We start from the raw sequence: 20690 nt of genomic DNA on the forward strand, positions 1-20690 counted from the left end.
AAACTCCTATTTTCCATCCCTGCCACCAAGTAATCGCTGAGATTTTTAATATTTCCTGCCTTTGAGGGAAGAGATTTCTGTTTTAGTCTGTGCACAGTAACTGCCTGGCTTTGATTCTGAAAGAGCAAGAGAAGAAATATTCTGGAGAATGTGAACATATCACAAATGTTTAAATGTGGTGTTTTTTTTTCCAGGAGAGTTAATGTTCTGCAGGACTCATTGATTTATTTGAGCTACTCTGGTTGCAGGACATCTGCCTCTCATCCTGTACTTTGGCAGTCTGTAAAACGGCTAATTGTCTTCAGATGCTCATGCCCATTTTTAATGCCAGTAGGTCCCGAGAAATTAACACTGCACCATTTTTTATTGTGCTGTTCTCAAATCCTCCATAACTTGTGTGTTGCAGCACTGTTTCTGCTGTAGGAAAGGATGTCTGTTGAGTAGATAAATTTTTTAAAACCTCCTGCCTAAATCTGTAATAATATTATCACCAACAACAGAATTATGAAGAAATATGCATGTCTTTAAGGCTCTTTGGAGGTGAAAAATTTGTTGTATGTATTAACTACTGTCACATTAGAAGAACATTAGAAGCTTTGTTGATGATAAATTGAGAGTAAAGTGTGGCAAGAGTAGGGGTAGCAATCAAGACATATTTGATTTGATGGGTAAGACTGTATTCATTTTTTCAAGAGAAGAATAAATTTCATCAGCAAAAGATAAGCTAAATGAAAGAGTCACTGAGATAATGTCTCAGTGTGCCTTGATGAGAAACTCTTCTGAGCATGAACAACCTCATAACTATTCATATGCTGGAAGTTTTCACTACTGAAATAATAGACTGAAATAAAATAGAATGTCAAAAGAATGACACAGAAAAAAATTAAATCCCTGAAGAGCTGCTGGTTTTCCTTGGGCTCCACGGTCTCTATGCATACACTAACTTCTTCCTTGCAGAATCTTAATTGCACTGCCTTACTGGAGACTGACCACCAGGTCTCATATCTGAGGTGAGTATTGACTAAAATCAGCTCCACAGAAACATCTTCAGCTGCACAAGTGCAGTAGAAATACATATTCCCTGCTCTGTGACTGCTTAGCAACAGTTGCTGGTATAGATTTGTAAGCATTGCTTCATGGGTTACTCCTGGGAAGGAACTATGTGCAACAGGCAAGATATGATTGCTTTCATCTGCTGTAACTACACTAATCAGAGAACGGTCAGAGCTTTTAGGCAAAAAGCACCGTGAAAGAATTGTTGATAATATTCCCCAAACTATTTCCATGGTTCTGATTTTCCAACTGATTGGATCCAGTGTCTGGCCTTGAGAAAGTAGTCTAAAAAATCTGGCAAGTATCAACTTGAGAGTGCCTGATCTTTCTGCTGCCTTTTACACAGCATGTGCAAACAGTTTTTCAACCTATCTGCCAAAAAAAAATCTATTTCTTTTTTCTATACCTGCTCCAAACCTGACTCTCCCCTCCTTTTATTTTGATTTGAGATCAAAGCATCTATATTTTCTGGACAGGGAAATAAGAACCAGCAGCAAATATGGGCTACAGGTGTGAACAATTCTTCCCTTTATTGTAGGTAGTGATCTGTAGTTAGGAATTAAAGGCAGGGAAGTGATGTCCTGGGAAATGTGAATGTTTAGTGATGACCCAGGAGCCTCCTACAATGCTCTAGCAGCATGGGCTCTAGCCCATGGTCTGCATTGCCATAAAGTCTGTATCTAATGTTACTAAGAGGAAAAGTATAAAAGAGGTGACTAAAAGAAAAAATAAAGAACCAACAGCTTCATTTTGTTAATATGATGAAAAATGAATTTCTAATATTATAGACCTCATAGAAGTAAGTATTCACATTTCCAATTAATATATGTCGGTGGTTTTACTTTGAAATCAATAGGTCTGCATGAAACAAGTTATCAGTATGAGTGAATTTGTTCTGCGACCTAATTAAAAAGATCTAATACTCTGATAAATGCAGGACAAGTTTGCAAGGATTTTGTCATTAGTTCATTGATTGTCTTTTCATTTTTCCTTTAGTGGCTATTCTATAATAAAGATTTTATAGTGTGTTCTGTTTGAGTGTAATTAAAATGCTAGTATATTTGATGTGTCCTTTTCAGTATTAGAGTAAAAACATAACACTGCACAGAATACCTTTTAAAATCAAGTACCTTATTTCCAAATGTACTGAAAAATTGGCAGAAATTAGAACTTCCCAATGTGAGTAGATGAAGGCTTACCACTTTTGAAAAGCAAAAGGTTTAACTCTCAGATTATTGGGCTCCTGGGCTGCAAATAACCACTGGATAACTCCATGAGATGTGAATGAGGTTGAGGTTTTCAAGGGCAGAAGGCCACGCTGTATAACTTTATTCCTCATTGTTTTCCCCGTCTCTTTATTTCTTCTTCTCCCTCTTATTTTTTTTCTTTTAAAGGAAGCCAGAAGTGTTTTGGTTACATGCATGAAATTCATCAAGACAAAGGTTTACATCAGCTTTCTGCTTTCCCTCTGCAAACATTACCATTCAGAGCTTTAAATGTTTTTCTTTCTAACAACTAAAAATGTTAACTAATCCAAACTACGACACCTACAAAGCCTCAGCAGAAAGTCGCTCCAAGGCAATTATTTTTTTTATAATTACATTTTGATGCATCTCTTTTAGCTATTATTTAAAAATCTGTTTTGAACAATCCCTGAACGTATTTGATGATTTTCTAGATTGTGGTATTTTGTCTCAGATTTTGCTGTTATTTCCTAACCAAATGTCATAGTTTAACCCTGCTCAGGACCAAGCCACACAGTCTCTCACTCACTCCCCCCACCTTCTGAGGGAATGGGGGACAGATAATATAACAAACTATATAATATAACAAAAAGGCTCGGGGTTTGAGATAAGGACAGGGAGAGATCATTCAAGTTACAGTTACGGGCAAACCAGACTCTATTTGGGGAAAACTAGTCATTTATTCTGATTGATAAAACCAAAGCAGGAGAATGACAAAGAGAACAAAAACAAATGCCCCCCCACCCCTCCCTCTTCCCATCCTGAACATTATTTCAATTATCTCGACTTCCCTCTCACCCCAAGCAACACAGGGAGGGGATAAGGAATGGGGGTTATGGTCAGTTCATCACACGTTGTTTTACACTGCTTCATTGTCAGGGGAAGAACTCCTCACATTCCTCCCTTGCTCCAGCCTGGGGTCCCTCCCACGGGTACAGTCCTTCACCAACTGCCCCAGCGTGGACCCTTTTTCCACAGGGTGCAGTCCCTCCGCAACAGGCTGCCCCAGCGCGGGCCCTCTGCTCCTGCGGGGGCCTCCGTGGGCTGCAGGGGCACAGCCGGCCTCACCAGGGGCTGCACCACGGGCTGCAGGGGAATCTCTGCCCGCAGCACCATTGCTGCTCCCCCTCCTCCCTCACTCACCTCGGCGCCTGCAGCCGCTCCTCTCACAAGAAATCCTTCACAATGGGCTCAGGCAGACGCCTCTCCGGTTCCCTTCACAGCTCCTCTCCACTTCTTGCAGCCGGGCCGGGCCGAGTTGGGCCCAGGCGGCCGCCCGGCGCAAGGCCAGAGGGTGAGGGCTGCAAGGCCCGCAAGGCTCACGCCTCCCCCTCTCTGCCTCTGCTCAGCGTCTTCGCACCTTCTCTCCTTCTCCCCGGCCCCCCAACAAAACCAACATACTAAACTCGGAAAAAAATATCTTCTTAGCATCCTCTACTGGTTTTTTTTCCGTCTACAAGGCAACTTGTAGTCTTTATAGTGAACAGTATTCTCTTCTTTTATTCTCATGAAGAGATTTTTTGGTTCATTTCCTTTTCTTAGCTTGAATGCATGTTTTCACTATAACTTGCAGTTATGGTGAGAAACATTTATTCAACATTATTATTTGTGTTTTTCCAGATACCTGATTATCTAGCAATGTCCTTAGATGCCTGTTATTTGGGACAAATCTAGCTGCGTCACGCTTCATTCTTGTCATAGTGACATGGATATTGCACAAAGCCACACATTCTTCTTACTGCTTTTTCCTGGCAGACATACTGAAAATTTTTAGCTCAGTCTTATGAAGTCCATTTGTAACATATTCCAACTTTGTATCCGCTGGTTTGTCTCTGCCATTTGAGAAATATTCAGACAAATATGTTTTTTTCCTATGTAAAGGTAGTATTGAATGACCAGTTTCAAGGGTGTTAGAAATATTAGTTCGTACTGAAATATCCATGGAAGGCAAAAGTTATTTTCTCATATCTTCCTTTGTCTTCACTTCTGTGAAATCCACGTGATTTTTTAATGAAATTTTTATTACTTATTTTAAGTGAGATTTATGCTTACAGATCTGCTGGTCCAAACTAAATGTTATTTCTGCTTTGTCTTACTAAGACTATCCGAGCAGTTCAGTGCTCCTACTTGGCCACAGGTATTTCTGGCATGAAGTTCTGGAGGAAGCATTCCTGTGGGAAAACTTTATGTGAGAAGGTAAAGGTAAGTATGAGATTCTGCCTCACCACCAAGAGCCTTGAAAAAAAACCAAACATTTAAAGAGTTCCAGCTCAACCTGTTAATTTTTTGTGCTTTTGATTGTGTAGTTGTCTGTTAACAGTATGTTTGTGTTTTTTTATTTTTCTTTTTCAGTACTCAATAGATTCCTCATACTTAAAGGAGACTTTTATATTGTCCACTGTTTTTGTTTTATTTTGGTGGGAGGCGGGGGAGGGGCTATGGTGGCAGCTTCTGTCAGAAAGTGTTAGAAGTTGTTTCCCCGTTGTCCAGTGGACTCGGCTGGGCCTAGGGCGGACCTGCTGCTGGCCAGGGCCGAGCCAATTGGTAGCAGAATGTTCCGTGATAACGCCTCTGCAATAAGGTATTTAAGAAGGGGGAAAAAGAAAAAAAAAAAAAGGAAGTGAAGATGTGAAGAAGCTGAGTGGGGGCAGAGAGGGGGAGGCGCGAGCCTTGCGGGCCTTGCAGCCCTCACCCTCTGGCCTCCCGCCGGGCGGCCGCCTGGGCCCAACTGGGCCCGACCTGGCTGCAAGAAGTGGAGAGGAGCTGTGAAGGGAACCGGAGAGGCGTCTGCCTGAGCCAGTCGTGAAGGATTTCTTGTGAGAGGAGCGGCTGCAGGCGCCGAGGTGAGTGAGGGAGGAGGGGGAGCAGCAATGGTGCTGCGGGCAGAGGTTCCCCTGCAGCCCGTGGTGCAGCCCCTGGTGAGGCCGGCTGTGCCCCTGCAGCCCACGGAGGCCCCCGCAGGAGCAGAGATCCCCCTGCAGCCCGCGGAGGACCCCACGCTGGGGCAGGCGGATGCCTGAAGGCGGCTGTGGCCCGTGGAGGGCCTGTGGTGGGGCAACCATTCTGGAGAGACTGCATCCCGTGGAAGAAATGACCCTCACCAGAGCGGTTTCACAAAGGAGTGTGGCCCGTGGGAGGGACCCCATGCTGGAGCAGGGGAGGAATGTGAGGAGTTCTTCCCCTGACGACAAAGCAGTGGTGTAAAACAACGTGTGATGAACTGACCGCAACCCCCATTCCCTCTTCCCTGCTGTGCTGCTCGAGGTGGGGGGAAGGAGGTAGAGATAATGTTAAGCCCGGGAATAGGGAGGGGTGGGGGGAGGTTATCTTGTTCCCTGCCTCATTATCCTGCTTTGATTTTAGTAATAAATGAGTAGTTTTTCCCAAGTCGAGTCTGTTTTACCTGTAACAGTGACTTAAAGGAGTTCTTCCTGTCCTTATCTCAAACCTCGAGCCCTTTTTCCTTCTATTATCTGTCCCTATTCTCTTGGAGGGCGGGGGGAGTGAGAGAGAGACTGCGTAGTCTGGTCCCGGGTTAAACTCTGGGGGTTAAACTATGACAGTTATTTTGGCGCTCGTGGAATTTGAGATAAGGATATTAATTGGGAGCAGTAACGGGCAAAACAGGGACTGAACTCAATAAAAAGAGCGAAATGGGGAATTTATGGTCTAATTGTGGTGGAAGGACAAGTGGTTTGTAAATTGTCCAGTTTCATTGGTGGTGTGAGGATATTATTTTTATTTTGGTGTGCAGAATTCTGTTTTTCCTGTTGATGTGTGTGTATTTTAATTATAATTCTTAAATATGTAAATCACAGAGGCGAGGGGTGGAATTTTCTGGTTTTATTTAGTGGGGGTAACTTCAGCATGATTTTCAAGTATCGTTCATTAAAGCCACTCCGGAAACGGGGCTTGCCTCGTTTCTTCTCCAAGATTCTCGTTGGGGACATGCGGAGTATCATCCCCAGTCCAGAAGATGAAGTCCGGTCGCTGCAGGTGGCTCCTCGTGGCACGGGCAGCGGAGGCGAGCAGGGGCAAGGGTGCATCGCAGAGATAACTGCCCCAGGGCCCAGCGGCAGGCACGGCTGAAACCAGGACATCTATGAAGGTATGTGAATGTAGCTATAGATAACAAGGTTTTCCATTTCTTCAACTTATTACAAGCATTAGGTGTCATTACTGTGTTAACACAATGTAAAATGAGAAGTGGAATAAGTAATGAGTAAAACAGCCAGAGGTATATAAACTGATATTTCTGTATCTGCCAGGCACAGAAATTCTTAATGTGTGAGTTTGTTTCCTTTGGGAAGAGGAGCTGTTGAGTCTAGATCCATGTCACTTTTACCCCTAGGTTGAGGTTGGATAAGTAAACTAACAAAAAGCAAGAGGATGATCAAATTGTCAAGTATATTTGAATGTTTTCAGTTTCTCCTGGGAAAGTATTGGGTTTCTGTCTGCTACTGGTGATCGACTAGTAGTGGAAGCAAACTCTGGTTTCCAGGTTGCCAGTTGTTTTTAACTCTGTTATCCAAGAGATTGCCCACTGACTACAGTACACGTATGTCTTAGAAAAGACCTAGAACTGACGTCAATGAAGAGGTCTCCTCAAGATATTTCAGATCTGACATGAGATAGTATCAAACTTCACTGAAATGAAAGGAAACTTGACCTCTAATCTGAAGTATTTGATGTTTTTTGTTCAAAAATCTTGTATGAGAAGCAAGGGTTTGGGGACTTTTCCTTCTTCATGTGGGAATTCAGAGCCAAAAAAAAAATTTTAATTATTTTTTCATTATCAGGTAAAAAATATGTTGACTAATGATCTAAACACATTTAGATTTTGTTGTAGGAAGTCACTAAGAGAACTGCAGATCTCCAAATAAGAAGCATAGGCCTACAACCAGAAAAGTTGTAGATGCAGTTTTATTTTTTTCCCCGGCTTTTATCAGCTCTGGACATAATAGGAAAGACATGATAGAGTAATGTCTATCATTGAAAAAAAAAAAAAGGCTTTTTTTAATCACTTATTAAGACTACAGGATCTAGTGCAAAATTGACGTATTTTCAGATTTTTTCTATAATCAGACCAGCCCATGTTACTCCTCACAGTTACAAAGTTTTTAGTAAACATTGTATTTTAGAATGCTAGTAATTCGTCTTCAAGCAACTTTAAAGAATTTTTCATTGATCAATTAATTTACTATGTTATGGTTATGTAAATATATATTTAGTTGCATATTGCTGGGAACATTGAATATCCTTAAACAGTAATGATATTCATCTAGACCCAATTATATTGCTCTGACATTAAGATGTAACTTTAATATCAGACTCTTTTAAGCTAAATTGAATGTTTTGCGGCTGTTACAATTTGAAAAGCTGAGCTGAGGTGCTTTGAACATACACTGTGCTCATTGTAATGTTACCTGAGATGGCTTTAAACTAACTTCTTATTGCCTGAATGGCTAGATTTATACCTATACACTGTTATTTGTTAAACATGTAGTAGTATTTGTTTTGTATTAATCTCTAAAGGACAGGTCTAATTGAATTGCTGATATATGGTAGTGTGACATGGCCAGAGTTCTACAAATGTATTGAACAAAATTAGGAGTGGGGATAGCTATTCGCTAATGCAAAATAAATACCATTACTTCAGGCATGATTTACTGCAGCCACTGTTACCAGATAGAGATTGAAAGTGGCTTATGGATGTTTCATCATTGTCTGTCCCATGTAAGCCTCACTGCACAAAGCCGTGTGAAATAGTCTAAGAAAACCAGGAAATTTGTATCTCACATGCCTTAATCTTCTTTTTCTTCCTTATACACTTTATCCAAATGTTGTTTAGCTTGAATAACCCTTTTAAATGCACAAGACTTAACAAAAATTTGAGTTTGATTTTGGAAATAATAAATCATTGATCCTTACTAATTAAGGATTTCTTTGTGTTCCTGAAAAAAAAAAAAAAAAAAGAAGACATGTATGGAGAATTGCTATGTTAATGTATTGCTATGTTTATATCTTAGCAGAGCATGTCTATAATATTGCATAAAATGCACAAATACCTCTTTATACTCCCGTTAACTAATGTTTATGGATGATGCAATTGCCTTATATAAAGCCCATCATTTGAAGTGTGTGTACCTTTCCTTAAAATACTAATGCAAAATAATATGGAGTGGGAGGGGTAGGATTTATTGAGGAGATGGTAAGGAGGTGGCTGCAGATTTTTCAAATATTTATTAATAGGCTCTTTTGTGACATCCATTACCATAGTAACAGAATATCTCATGTAATCATGCCCTCATTCTTCACTTTTCTGAGGGTAAACAGATGGGAACTGAGATGCACAGGTGAAAAGACTGAAAACCCAAGGTCAGAACTGGATTTCTGTACCAGAGACAGCACTAAAATTTAGATCTCTGGAGTCCTAGTCCATTGTTTTAACCCAAACTTATCTTTAACCCCTTTACTGTAAAACAAATTAATTAATTAGTTATTCACAAAAAAATTAATAATAATGTTTTTCATTCCTTAGTGTTTTCCAGATCATCTCAACTTGAATGATCTACCTAAATCGGGTAAAATGAAGAGGCAACTTCTGTTATTTGAAGTATTTTTATAGAATCTTTTAAAAAAGTTTTCTTAGAGGCCCAAATGAGGAATTCTGCCTCAGTTTGAGGATGCAGAACTCAAATTGGATAAACCTAGAAGAGAAATGTCACAAGAAGTTCTATCTGTGGGTAATATAGAGTGTCATTTGTTAAAAACAGAATCGCTGATTTCGATGAACACCTGAGTATCATAAGGAAAAAAGATCTAAAGTCACAGAATAAGTGCAGTGTCAATAAACTCAAAAACCAAGTATCTTTTCTTACTATTAGATTTTCTTAAGATTAATCTGTACTGGGAAAGCTCAGCTGTGCTGACTGAGTGTTACAGGTTTCAGCAGCATTGCACAATGCTTGAAATGGGCTAGAGGATCACTTTCCCTCTTAGCATGGGCAGAGTGAGGCTAAATCAGGGTAAAAATAAACTAGATGTGCTAGCATTCCAGCACTGATCAGATGAGCCCCCAAATTACCATCGCAGAGTGTCTTTCCCCTATGACTGGCTTAACCGCAATCTCAATTCAATGAGATGAACCTCAGTCTAAGGCTTTCTTTTGCAGTACAGTTGCTTGTTAGCTTTGGTCAAAAGCTTCTCTCAGCTCTCGTATTACAGTGCAAGTTGAGTTCTGCTGTGCACAAATTAGTCCTTGAAGGCTCCCCACACCACTTTCATTAGTCTGACTCTACACTTACTACAACAGTTATACTATTGTCACACCAGCTTTGCACTTCAGTCTTCATTTAAAGAGTCTGAATTAGCAGAAATACTGTTGTATTCATTTTATGTCCTGCTTGTGAATGAGGATACTAAAACCTCATTCACAGGTACTAAAACCTTCCTTCTGAACAAAGGAACCTGTGCATGTGAGCAAAACCACAGCACATTTCAATCGTGTTGAACAAGCTTTTAAGCCCACTGTATTTCCTGCTTAATTTCTGTAGGACGTTGGCATCTGATTAACATACAAGACGTATTAATCACTATGCTTCTGGTTTCCAAGCTGCTAACAAAAATCAGTGTTCAGGGGAATCAGTGTTTCAAAGGGAAAGAAGAGCTTTGTATGAATGCGATATCACATGAAATATGCAGCCTGAGTGTTTCAGTAAGCATATGTATTTATTTCTTTGGTTGTTGAAAAGTTGTTTGTGCACCTAATGCAAGATGAAGAAGTACAGGAGTGTAGTGGTTCTGGCCAGGATGGAGTTAAATTTCTTCACAGCAGCTTGTTTGGGGCTAGCAGCTGTATGGTGCCCGGCTGCTGCAAGGGGTCAAACCACAACACAGGGAGACAGAGAAAATTATGATGCTAGCATGGCAAAGCACACTTCCCTAGAAAAGGCTGCAGGAAAGTTTCATCTACAAAGCTCACTGTAGGCCCAGGCCAGAGAGTGAGAGCTGCAAGGCCTGCACCTCCTCCTCTCTTTTGCTTCTTATCTTTTTTTTGTTTGTTTTCTCCTTCTTAAATATGTTATCACAGAGACATTATCACTGTCACCAATTGGCTCGGCCCTGGCCAGCAGCAGGTCTGCCCTAGGCCTGGTCAAGTCCACCCGACAAAGGCAAAAATTCTAGCAGCTTCTCTCAGAAGTATCCAAAATTATTCCAACTGTCTCCTACCACTCTCTAGTTGCTAACTTCGGATGTCTCTTACCTGCTTAACACAAGAAAATCAAACTGAAAAAACATGCATAGTTCATTGTTCTACTGTTATACAACTCCCAGCTGATCCAGAACGTTAAGAGGAGAAAGAGATTTCCTTTACCCTGTGACTGCAAGTTCTACCATTTGCAAAACAGACAGATGTCTTTTTATGTGCAGAAATGTTGTACAAAATAGCAAGAGCAAATAACCATGACCTCTCTCAATTTTGCAGCATGTGACAGCCTTTGGCAGCGCCAGCACGAGCAAGGAGGAGCAGCTCCTCATCCTCAGCTCTCACCAGCCCACTGCAGAGCACAAACATGGCCACGGAGACAGAGTGGAGCTGCCCCATCTGCTGTGATGCTCGAGATGACATTGCTTATGTGATGACCTGTCACCGCCAGATGTGTCTGAAATGCTACAGAAATGCTGTATAAACCATTCCAAATGTCTTCTGATCACAAAAGTTCAATGTAAGATATCTTAGGCACATTTTATTTTTTAATCTCAGGCTCCATTATTCAGTTTCTGATGTAATGTAGCTTTGTTTTATCTCGCTTTTTGACTCTCACTTTTCCCACTCACTATAGAATGGGCTTTTCTTCAGCAGAGTGTTAAGGATAGGAGCACTCATTTAAAGTCAAACCATGAGGTCAGAGTTAATGGGTTTATGCAGACAAATAACGAGGTTGCAGACTGATCCATTGTCAAACATCAGCGATGGCTGCACATTATGGTGCAAGAAGCTGGTCTAAGTTTGAGACAGTGCTGTGAGGAATGGCTGGATTTCACAGTTGGTGAAGGGGAGTTGCCTGAGAGATGGCCAGAATGCAGAGAGAAAGTGGAGGGGAGCAGTAGAGACATGTGGGGAAGTGGAGCCTCCTTGCAAGGAGAAAAGCACCAGTGTAAGAGTATCTGTAACAAGATTTAAGATTGCCATGGCTTAAAGAATGCTGTCCAAATACCAAATGTGGGAGCAGACGTAGCCAAGTTGAGATGAAAGGGCAGAAAAGTAATTAGGGCCAAATTGTTTATTTTGGTAGCATATTGGACTGGAGAAAGTGAAGTACAAGGGTATCTTATGCAGCCGAAGAGAAGATACAGCCAAGGCCTTGGTGTCTGGCATGAAATGCCGACAGCGAGCAGAAGACACAGGTGAGGAGAGGGAGTGGAAGGTGATGCTGCAGTAGCCACAGATGTGCAGAGGTGTGTGTGGAGGCATGGTTGCCATGGAGGTGGGCATCCCACTATGAGGTGGATGGTGATGTCACAAAGCAATGGAGTGTGACCTCGCTTCCCTTGCTGCCTGACTTTGGGCACTGGCAGAACCTGGCCTAGTCTGGCTTGAGCCTGGCCTCCTGCTGACTGTGCCTGTGAGCTCTGGAAAGTGGAGCAAGGCTTCTCTTGGTGCTGGGTGGTGTTTTGGGGGCTGCTGTCGACAGCACTGGGTGCCCGTACCAGAGCCATCCCCTGTGTTTCCCTGGTCCTGCCTGGTTCAGGCAGCCAGGCACTGTGGTGCACGCTTGCAGCAGCAGAAGTGAGGTGTGTGTGGGGAAACGTCTCCTCAGGGCAGCTGTGGGGTGGGTGGTGGGTTTCAGGGAGCTGGGAGGGTGTCCTTCTTGAGGGACCTGGTCATTTCTTCCTTCCCTCTGGTGGACAGGGAGTGACCATGGCCTCTCTCTATTTTGCAGCGCGTGACAGACTTTGGCAGTGCCGGCACGAGCAAGGAGGAGCAGCTCCTCATCCTCAGCTCTCCCCAGGCCACCGCAGGGCACAAACATGGCCACGGAGACAGAGTGGAGCTGCCCCACGTGCCACAAAGTTCGAGGTGACATTGCTTATGCGATGCCCTGCTGCCACCAGTTCTGCTTGGGCTGCATCCTGCGCTGGACAAAGGAGAACCCAGAGTGTCCCCTTTGCAGAAGACGGATAGAGACAGTCAAGTTTTCTGTGTGGGAAGAAGACGACTACCTACAGTGTGTCGTAGCAACCCGCGAAGAGGTGCCAGATGGCAGCAGCCAGGCAGGAAGAGCTCCAGACCGCCTGGCCCAAAACAGCCCCCATCACCCTGTCGTGTCCCTTGCATCTTCTGTGCGGTGGATGCGGCCCCCAGCTGAGCAGGGGGCTGCAGGGCCAGAGGCCGTGGGTGGCCTCCTGCCCGAGGTCTGGGCAGAACTCTTCCGAAGACGAAGACATCTTCTTGATCCGGTGCTGCCCTGGCTGCGCCAGGAGCTGCAGGCCGTACATGGGGCTCAGTGGTGGCGAGCAAAGAATGCAGAGATCCTGATCCTGCACGTCCTGTGTGACTGCGGCCCGCATGAGGAGGTGATGGTGCAGAGGCTGCAGGACTGCCTAGGGGAATATGCAGCACCGCTGGTCCACTGGCTCATCGGCGACATTGTGCGCTCGTGCCGTAAGGAGGCCAGGAGGCTGGCACGCCGCTACGCTGCCAGGGACTGGGATGACAGCATCAGCTCCAGCAGCTCCAGTTGCACCAGCTCTGACGGGGGGACTCCCATCTCCCTCTCCAGCAGCTCTTCCAGCAGCCCCGCAGGCTCCAGCGTGGAGGAGGAAGCCGGCCCATCGGAGGCTGCAGTTCACGGGGGTCCTGGCCGCCCCCCATCTGCACCCGTCCCTGCAGAGCAGGAGCAGCCCCAGGAGGAGCCGGGGGATGCGGCGGCAGCAGGCCCCTCTGCGCAGGGCTGCAGGAGCAGCTCCTCTGCTTCCAGCCAGAGAAGGAAGCCTTTGCCTGCGCGGGCCCGGCGCCCCGCAAAGAGGAGGGCCCCTGGCTCCCAGGACTCTCCCCAGCCCTGCAAGAGGCGGTCCCGCCGGCAACACTAGCAGGGCTCCATCAATTCTGTCTTCCAGAAAAAATAAATATATTCCTTTTTCCTTGAAAAATACTGCTGTGCTGCTTTCTCCATTTTCTCCTGGTGCCCCTCCCTGACCCCCAGGTGCCTTCGTCAGCCAAGGGCCCCTGGAGCCCCAGGGACATGTCAGTGGTTCCTCCTCCCACAGGAAATCCTGTTGCAGCCACAACCATGGGAGAGGTTCTGAAAAAGCACCAGGATGATGCTTACAGCTGAGTAATTAGTGAAAGGTGGCCCATGCATTCCTCAAGCAAGAAGATCATAAAAGTTCAATATAAGATATCTTAGGCACATTTTATTTTTTAATCTCAGGCTCCATTATTCAGTTTCTGATGTAACCTAGCATTGTTTTGCCTCAGAAACATTAAGATAAGGCCCTCAACCCAAGAAAAATACTGTTTCCATTTAACAGATGCATTGTTATTTATCTATGGTCTCTATTTATTAATTTTTTGCATTTGCTGATTTTGATGCATATAGTTAAAATTTATTTTGTACAACGTTTCTGCACATAAAAAGACATCTGTCTGTTTTGCAAGTGTTAGAACTTGCAGTCACAGGGTAAAGGAAATCTCCTCTTAACGTTCTGGATCAGCTGGGAGTTGTATAACAGCTAAACAATGAACTATGCATGTTTTTTCAGTTTGATTTTCTTGTGTTAAGCAGGTAAGAGACATCCGAAGTTAGCAACTAGAGAGTGGTAGGAGACAACTGGAATAATTTAGGAGCTCATGAAAACAAGATTTTCAACACCCAGTTGTAAAAGTTTAGATGTTGTATCTGGAGGTCCTGTATCAGATCGGGGCAATTAGCTCTACAGAATGTGAGACACTGGATCTCATGTTTGCATATACAGATATTACAACTCCATTTACACATCTCAAGGTGTTCTGCGATTTGGAAAGCTGAGGACAAAATCATAGATCAATTTATAAAGAAATGCTTCATGCTTTAACAACATGGTTCCTTCTAATATCTTCCCACAAGGCCTAAGTGCTCCTTATTTTCTTGTTCCTTCTTCAGAGAATCATAAATCATGTTACTGATTTCTGTCTGGACACTGAGTCATTGGCTGTAACTCTTTCAGTGTGGCCATCCAGCCAATTCCTAGTGTCCATCTACTAGTCCATTCATCAAACCCGTATCTCCCCAGTTTAGCTGCAAGAATGTTGTGGGGGGGCTATGTCAAAGGCCTTACAAAAGGCCAGGTGGAGACATCTGTAGCTTTTCTCTTTCCCACTGATGCAGTCATTCCATTGCAGAAGGCCACTAGATTAGTTAGGCATGATTTGCTGTTGATGAAGCCACGTTGGTCATCTCTAATCACCTCTCTGTCTTCTGTGTGTTTCAATACATCTTCCAGGAGGATCTGTTCCATGATCCTACCAGGCACAGAGATGAGGCTGACCAGTTTGTATGTGTTCAGTAAACATGTAATTCATTAAAGAATGCCATTTGGATTTTTGAATGCTTTACACAAATTGTCACCTTTGTTAAGCTGTTATGTACTAGCAAACAAAGAAAAGGAAAAAAAAAACTAGTTTCTCAACAAAGTGTTGCTTATATTTCACTTCAGTAATAGCTGTTCCGGAGGGACTGCATGCCGTGGAAAAGGACCGCATGCTGGAACAGTCTATGAAGGACTGTACTCGTGGGAGGAACCCACGCTGGAGCAGAGGAGGAATAGGAGTGATTAATTAAATACACACATCATATCAAATTTTTTACCTGAAGTGAAAAAAGTAATTTTCTTAAGCAGCTGATGGTTCTGAAGACATTTCTCATTAACGTACTAGCCCAATTTATATAATGGCTTTTTAGACTTTTTAGGTATGTTGGATAATGCGAGAAATAGACCTTGTTTATAATATAACAGCATTCTACAATCACATCTTGGTTGACTTCTGATTAAAAAACTGTATTACATAAAACATGCTGCAGGAATGGAGAAGGAGTGTGGTGGGGATAAAGGAGGAAACCTTTCCACATTCCCACTTACTCAAAGGTGAACTCAGGCATCAAAGGAAATAGTGGTTTTTTTCTGTGGTTTGCCTGTGATTACCTGAAAAACAGAGTCAAAGGATAGATTCATAAGCCTTTCATCAAAATATACTCTCTTAACCCAAAAGGCAAGCATACTTTCTGCACGAAGGGAGTAAATGAGTTAGAATTATCACCTTCTGAGCACCTGGACTCTCAACCACATGCTTGAGAGCAGCATTCTGCAGAATACACTCAGCTTAGATAATTGTCATCTGACAGCAACCAGATGCAAAAAAAAAAAAAGATTTTCCACTGAGTCAGACATTCCTTCTCAGCGTACCACATAGTAAGATTTGAATGGCTAGGTATGATCTCCTTTTAACTTTAGTTATTTATGCCAGAGGTATGAAAAGTTTCTTTTTCTGGATGCTTCAGAACTATTTTTCTTGTAACTCCAGTGGTGGAGAATTTTCTCAGGAGAGTAGTTGTAGTGGCCACTCAATGCGATTTTTTCTCTTATTAGTTTGTTTATTACACTACTGAACAAACAAAAGTGGTGTTTGTAGTTGAAACTTTCCTCCACCTGAATGATATGATGCCTTTTCTAGGGAAGTGTGCTTTGCCATGCTAGCATCATAATTTCCCGTCTCCCCTGTGTTGTGGTTTGCCCCCTTGCAGCAGCCGGGCACCATACGACTGCTAGCCCCAAACAAGCTGCTATGAAGAAATCTAACTCCATCCTGGCCAAAATCACTACACCCTTTACTTCTTCATTTTGCATTCTGCCTACTTTACAAACAATTATTACAAACAACTGTTCACTTTCCACAAGCAAATAAGTAAGAAAATAAATACACATACTTACTGAAACACTCGAGCTGCGTAGTTCATGTCGTATTGCATTCGTACAAATTATTTAACAGAATAAAGATTTAGTAAACTATTGCGTGGGTTATGTACACATAACATTACATTATACAAAATAACTGATATGTATTTGACAGAAACATGTTAAGCTTCCTTTTAAACAGGTTAGATCTGACACTCTGGCATGATCTCTGCGATCACCTCATTTTGTGTTTATTTTATATTGATGAAAGACTGCACAGGTTATTTGAGCAGTTCCTATATTAGAGAGGAGTTCTTTCAGCATATGTCTTTGGATAATGTCTCCTTCATACTACACAACTGGGATGGAGAATTTATTACTGAATTAGTAAGACTGGACCAATATTTGCTGTTTCTTTTAGTGCAGTTCCACCTGTCTACCTGGTTGTGGAATAGAGCTAGTTTTGAGAGGTGACACAAAGTCACAGAAAGGCATGTGGTCTGCAACACAAAGAGCGTGTAACCTGTCTGTAAGACAGGTAAATGCAGACGAGCACACCATGGGACAATATTGATGCATGTGCTGAGATGCTGTTTCAGCACACCAGTTGCTGAATCAGTGCTTTGGAAATGGTTTTACAGGCATCACAGCAACAGAGATTTATAAGAGAGGATCATGTCCATTTAATGGTCTGACATCTACTTTGAGGTACGCTGTGTTGGGGTACTGAACACTGATTTTTGTTAGCAGCTTGGAAACCAGAAGCATAGCGAATAATATATCTTGTATTGTAGCACGTGAAACTCAGGCAACAGGAGGAGAGGTTCTTTTATGAGCACATCCTTAAATTTTCCATTAAGACTTGAAAAGAGATAGGAAAAAAAGGGATTTTGTGTTTCTTACCTGAGTACTGGGGAGGCAAGAGCGGTTTAATGATTTGTGTTTGAAACATTTGTAAATGAAGGCACGGTGACTGTATTGAATAAAGGACTTACAGTTCAATCACTTATCTTTTACTTTTTATGACATGATTGAGTTGTGAATTGCATTCATTTTCATTGCATTTACAAGCTGGAACAGATGGTGGAGGCTTAGTTATAGAAAATGTGTCTACGACTATAACATCGCTTGTTCCAGCATGGGTTCCTTGGAGGTAGATTCACCATCTGAACAGTTCTGGCAGAGTCTGGAGCATGACAGGTTGTGCTTGGAGCACAGATCCCAGATGGGCACTTGAGGATGATCTGAAAGCAGGTGACTTTATTTACTTGTATCTGCCATACCTTAAAGTAGGCAGTATGTTCTAGGTAATAGGACTATTTGCTTTGTACTTGGGAGGCTTGGGTTCTATTCCAAACCATTCCTGTTTTCATTTCCCATCTTAAAAATGTGAATATTTGTCTTTCTTGTCAAGTTCTTTCAGGTATTTGTGTGAGTAGAAATAATGTGATGGCTATCATTCTGGAGTTGAATCTCTGTTCTTCTCCATGTGTGTCTGTAAACAGATGTACATGAAGTGTGAACAATGAGGCTACAGGACAGAAGGCAGGTACTCATTTGTGCTTCTGAAATGTGACTAATGTGTGATCAGTCTTGATTAGAAGCTTCAAATACAGTCACTTTAGTAGTTCTTCTTTTCTTAAATTGATTTACAAAATGCTAACACAAGAACCTCCTTAATGAATAGATTAAGTATTCTACAACATTCGAATTTGCATGCCTTTCTTCTTCCTTTACAAAATTTTCTCGAGAAAGCCATGTCCAGTGGCACAGCAGATTTAATACTACATACATCACAGTCATTGGCAAACATCACAAATCAATCTACAGTAGTTAAATTCAGATTTTCACTCTGCCAGCACTCTCCTGTCTATATGTGTAGCAGGTGAGCTGATGGAGATTTTCCTGCCAAGGAATGCATGCGAAGGTATGCATAGTTAAGATATTGTCTTACAACTGGAGTGTGTAATCTTCAGAGATGCCATTATGCTATTTGTGCTTGTCATTAATTCAAACAGTATATCAAACTGGAGATTAACCATTGTTGATTACATAATGCTAGCAATTAAAACAAGAACATAATTTATTGCAAATTCTGTCAAACAGAGCGTTCTCATCAGTGGGATTTGCATGTGCACTTCTGTGATCCTAGAGCACAAAGTGTGGACAAATGATTAGCTGTGACACGTAAACCCATGCCAGGAGAGACCGTTTGTCACAGTGTCATGAGACCTCATAGTTGTATCCACAAAAAAGAACTCTTTCTGCCCGAAGTCCCAAAGAATGTAGCCAAATCTGTGGTAGTGTTTGGGCTCTTTTCACAGGACTGAGGAGAAATTCAGTGTTAAGACAACTCTAACTTAGACATCTGTCACTTCTGTTGAATGTTTATTGAAAGGTTTGTCTCTCCAGGAAGTTTTCTATCTGCTTTCTAGAAAAAAAAATATTTGTGATGGTTATTAGAATGTACAAATCTTTTGTGCAGTTTCAAGATGGATAACATTACTCTGACATGTATTTACAGTTGAATGTGTTTTGAATCAAGTCCTCTGTGCTTTATTTTTGGTGAAAGGATATTTCATCTCTGTATTAACACATTGGAGTAAGAGACCTTCAACAAGACAGAGAGTGTCAGAATCTAACCTTTTATTATTTTTTTTCAACTCTAACTTAAATCTTGTAGGCAGCTACAAAAGCATCTGCTTGTAGGAAGACCTTGCAAAGTTGTGTCACATTAGGAGATACATCAATTTTCCGTTATTCACAGAGTCACTTCTGAAAACCTCTTGAAGCACCTAAATATTTATATATATATATGTCTGAGAAGACACGGGATGCTGCTGTTGACAGAATGTTGTTCACTTCTATAGCATTTAGACCTGGTCTCAAAATAAATAATTATAAAGAAGTTTGGTTTACAGTTGGAGCTGCCTGAACTGACCCAAATAACACTGTGCAAACAGTCGACATCTTTAGCAACAGGATATTTTTCAGCCTGCCTCATCTGTTTTCCTGAGGGATGTAATATGCAAATAATGATTTGTGAGAAGGAATAAAAGGTGACTCACCATGGCCAGAATATTCTTGTGTTTGTTGTGACAGGGGGTTCAGCATTAAAGTACTTAAGAGTTTGTCATGAATGGCCTGCTTTTGGTTTAAAAGGGCCTCAAATGCTACAGAAATGACTGCAAATCAGGGTGGAAAGGATGCACCCCCTTCCTCATATTGAGACTGCAGTTATTTCACTGCTGCACCTGGCACCGTTGACAGCCTGCGTGGCAGACTTACCAGAGAGAAGCATGATGGAGGGCCAGGCCCCTGCTCATTTTCATCATTAAAAGGACTTCTGTTGACTTCTGTGGTGCTGGTGCTGGAGATTCAGAATCCTCCCGTTCCTATATAGCCAGTCACTGTAGGTTGGGGTTTTGAGGTATATACGTAGTGCAGGTCCTTTTAGAAATTATTTTGTACCTGTCCAAAGGAGATAACAAGTCACCAGGGCTATTAGTTTGACATATTTTTCATACTTTGAATTCAATATTATGGGAAATAGGGGACAACATTAGTCTTCTCATACATGAGTCTTTCCACAGTATGGAGATCTACTTCATGTTTGAATTGTTTTTTGAATCAGACTGTTAGAAAGATTTTGTTTCCCAACTATATAGCTAATAAAAAAAATATAGATTGAATTATAATGAGTATTGGCTATTTTCTTGGTGATTTAGACATGTAAGCACTGATTTGACTGGTGTTGGTTAATATAGGAAAAATGTGTTTAGTATATTTACTCATGAGTTTTAATGTAATCAAAATTTGGAAAAAAATCTTCCCCTTAATAAATGTATATAATTCCCACCAGCAGCTTGAGACGTATTTCTAATGAGTGAATACTCAGTAATCTGATTTGCTTGGTGTCGTGAAGTCCTGACTACACAAGTGACTTTCCAATTTCTACTTGTATTCGTACTTTTGTCATTTGCTTCATTGATGGGTCAAGAGAAATCCAAAGCAAGGGTGACTCATTACAACTTTTTTTCTATGAAATGGAAATGAAAAAATATGTTCTTCCTGTAAACTGTTTTTCTTACTCAAGTACTATCTGCCACAGACTGGATTCTAATCTCATTTTTAGCTCAGAAAAGCAGGGAGCTCAAATCTTGCGTCAAGATTTAAGGAGGCTAGTGGTTCTTGCTAAGCTGTAGAGTGTAAAGATATAGAGCCCAGTGAGGCCATATAGCCCAGGTTTTGTCATACTGGTACCAGGTCATAGGCTTTGTGCAAAGCTAAAAATGTAGACCTTAGGATTCATCAGGCTTTCTCTTGAGTTACATCACCTACTTGGTACTTTCTTTCAGCTTGTTTAGTTGAAATAGAAATAGACTAACAATCAGATGACTACAGTCTAATTTGCTTTAGCTTTTGCTCAGCTGCATACAGCTGTGCAGTGTCCTA

The 20690-nt window shown here is 42.0% G+C and overlaps 1 protein-coding gene across 1 annotated transcript; it reads left to right on the top strand.

Moving 5' to 3' along the window:
• The first annotated feature begins 12332 nt into the window (after window positions 1-12332).
• On the top strand, window positions 12333-13394 carry LOC147596411 (uncharacterized). The gene has a single exon (XM_086771485.1). It carries the CDS (start codon window positions 12333-12335, stop codon window positions 13392-13394), a length of 1062 nt encoding a protein of 353 aa, XP_086627611.1.
• Window positions 13395-20690: the final 7296 nt, after the last annotated feature.

The sequence above is a fragment of the Chlamydotis macqueenii genome, chromosome Z (assembly GCF_036417535.1).
Source record: "Chlamydotis macqueenii isolate bChlMac1 chromosome Z, bChlMac1.mat, whole genome shotgun sequence".
NCBI lineage: Eukaryota > Metazoa > Chordata > Aves > Otidiformes > Otididae > Chlamydotis > Chlamydotis macqueenii.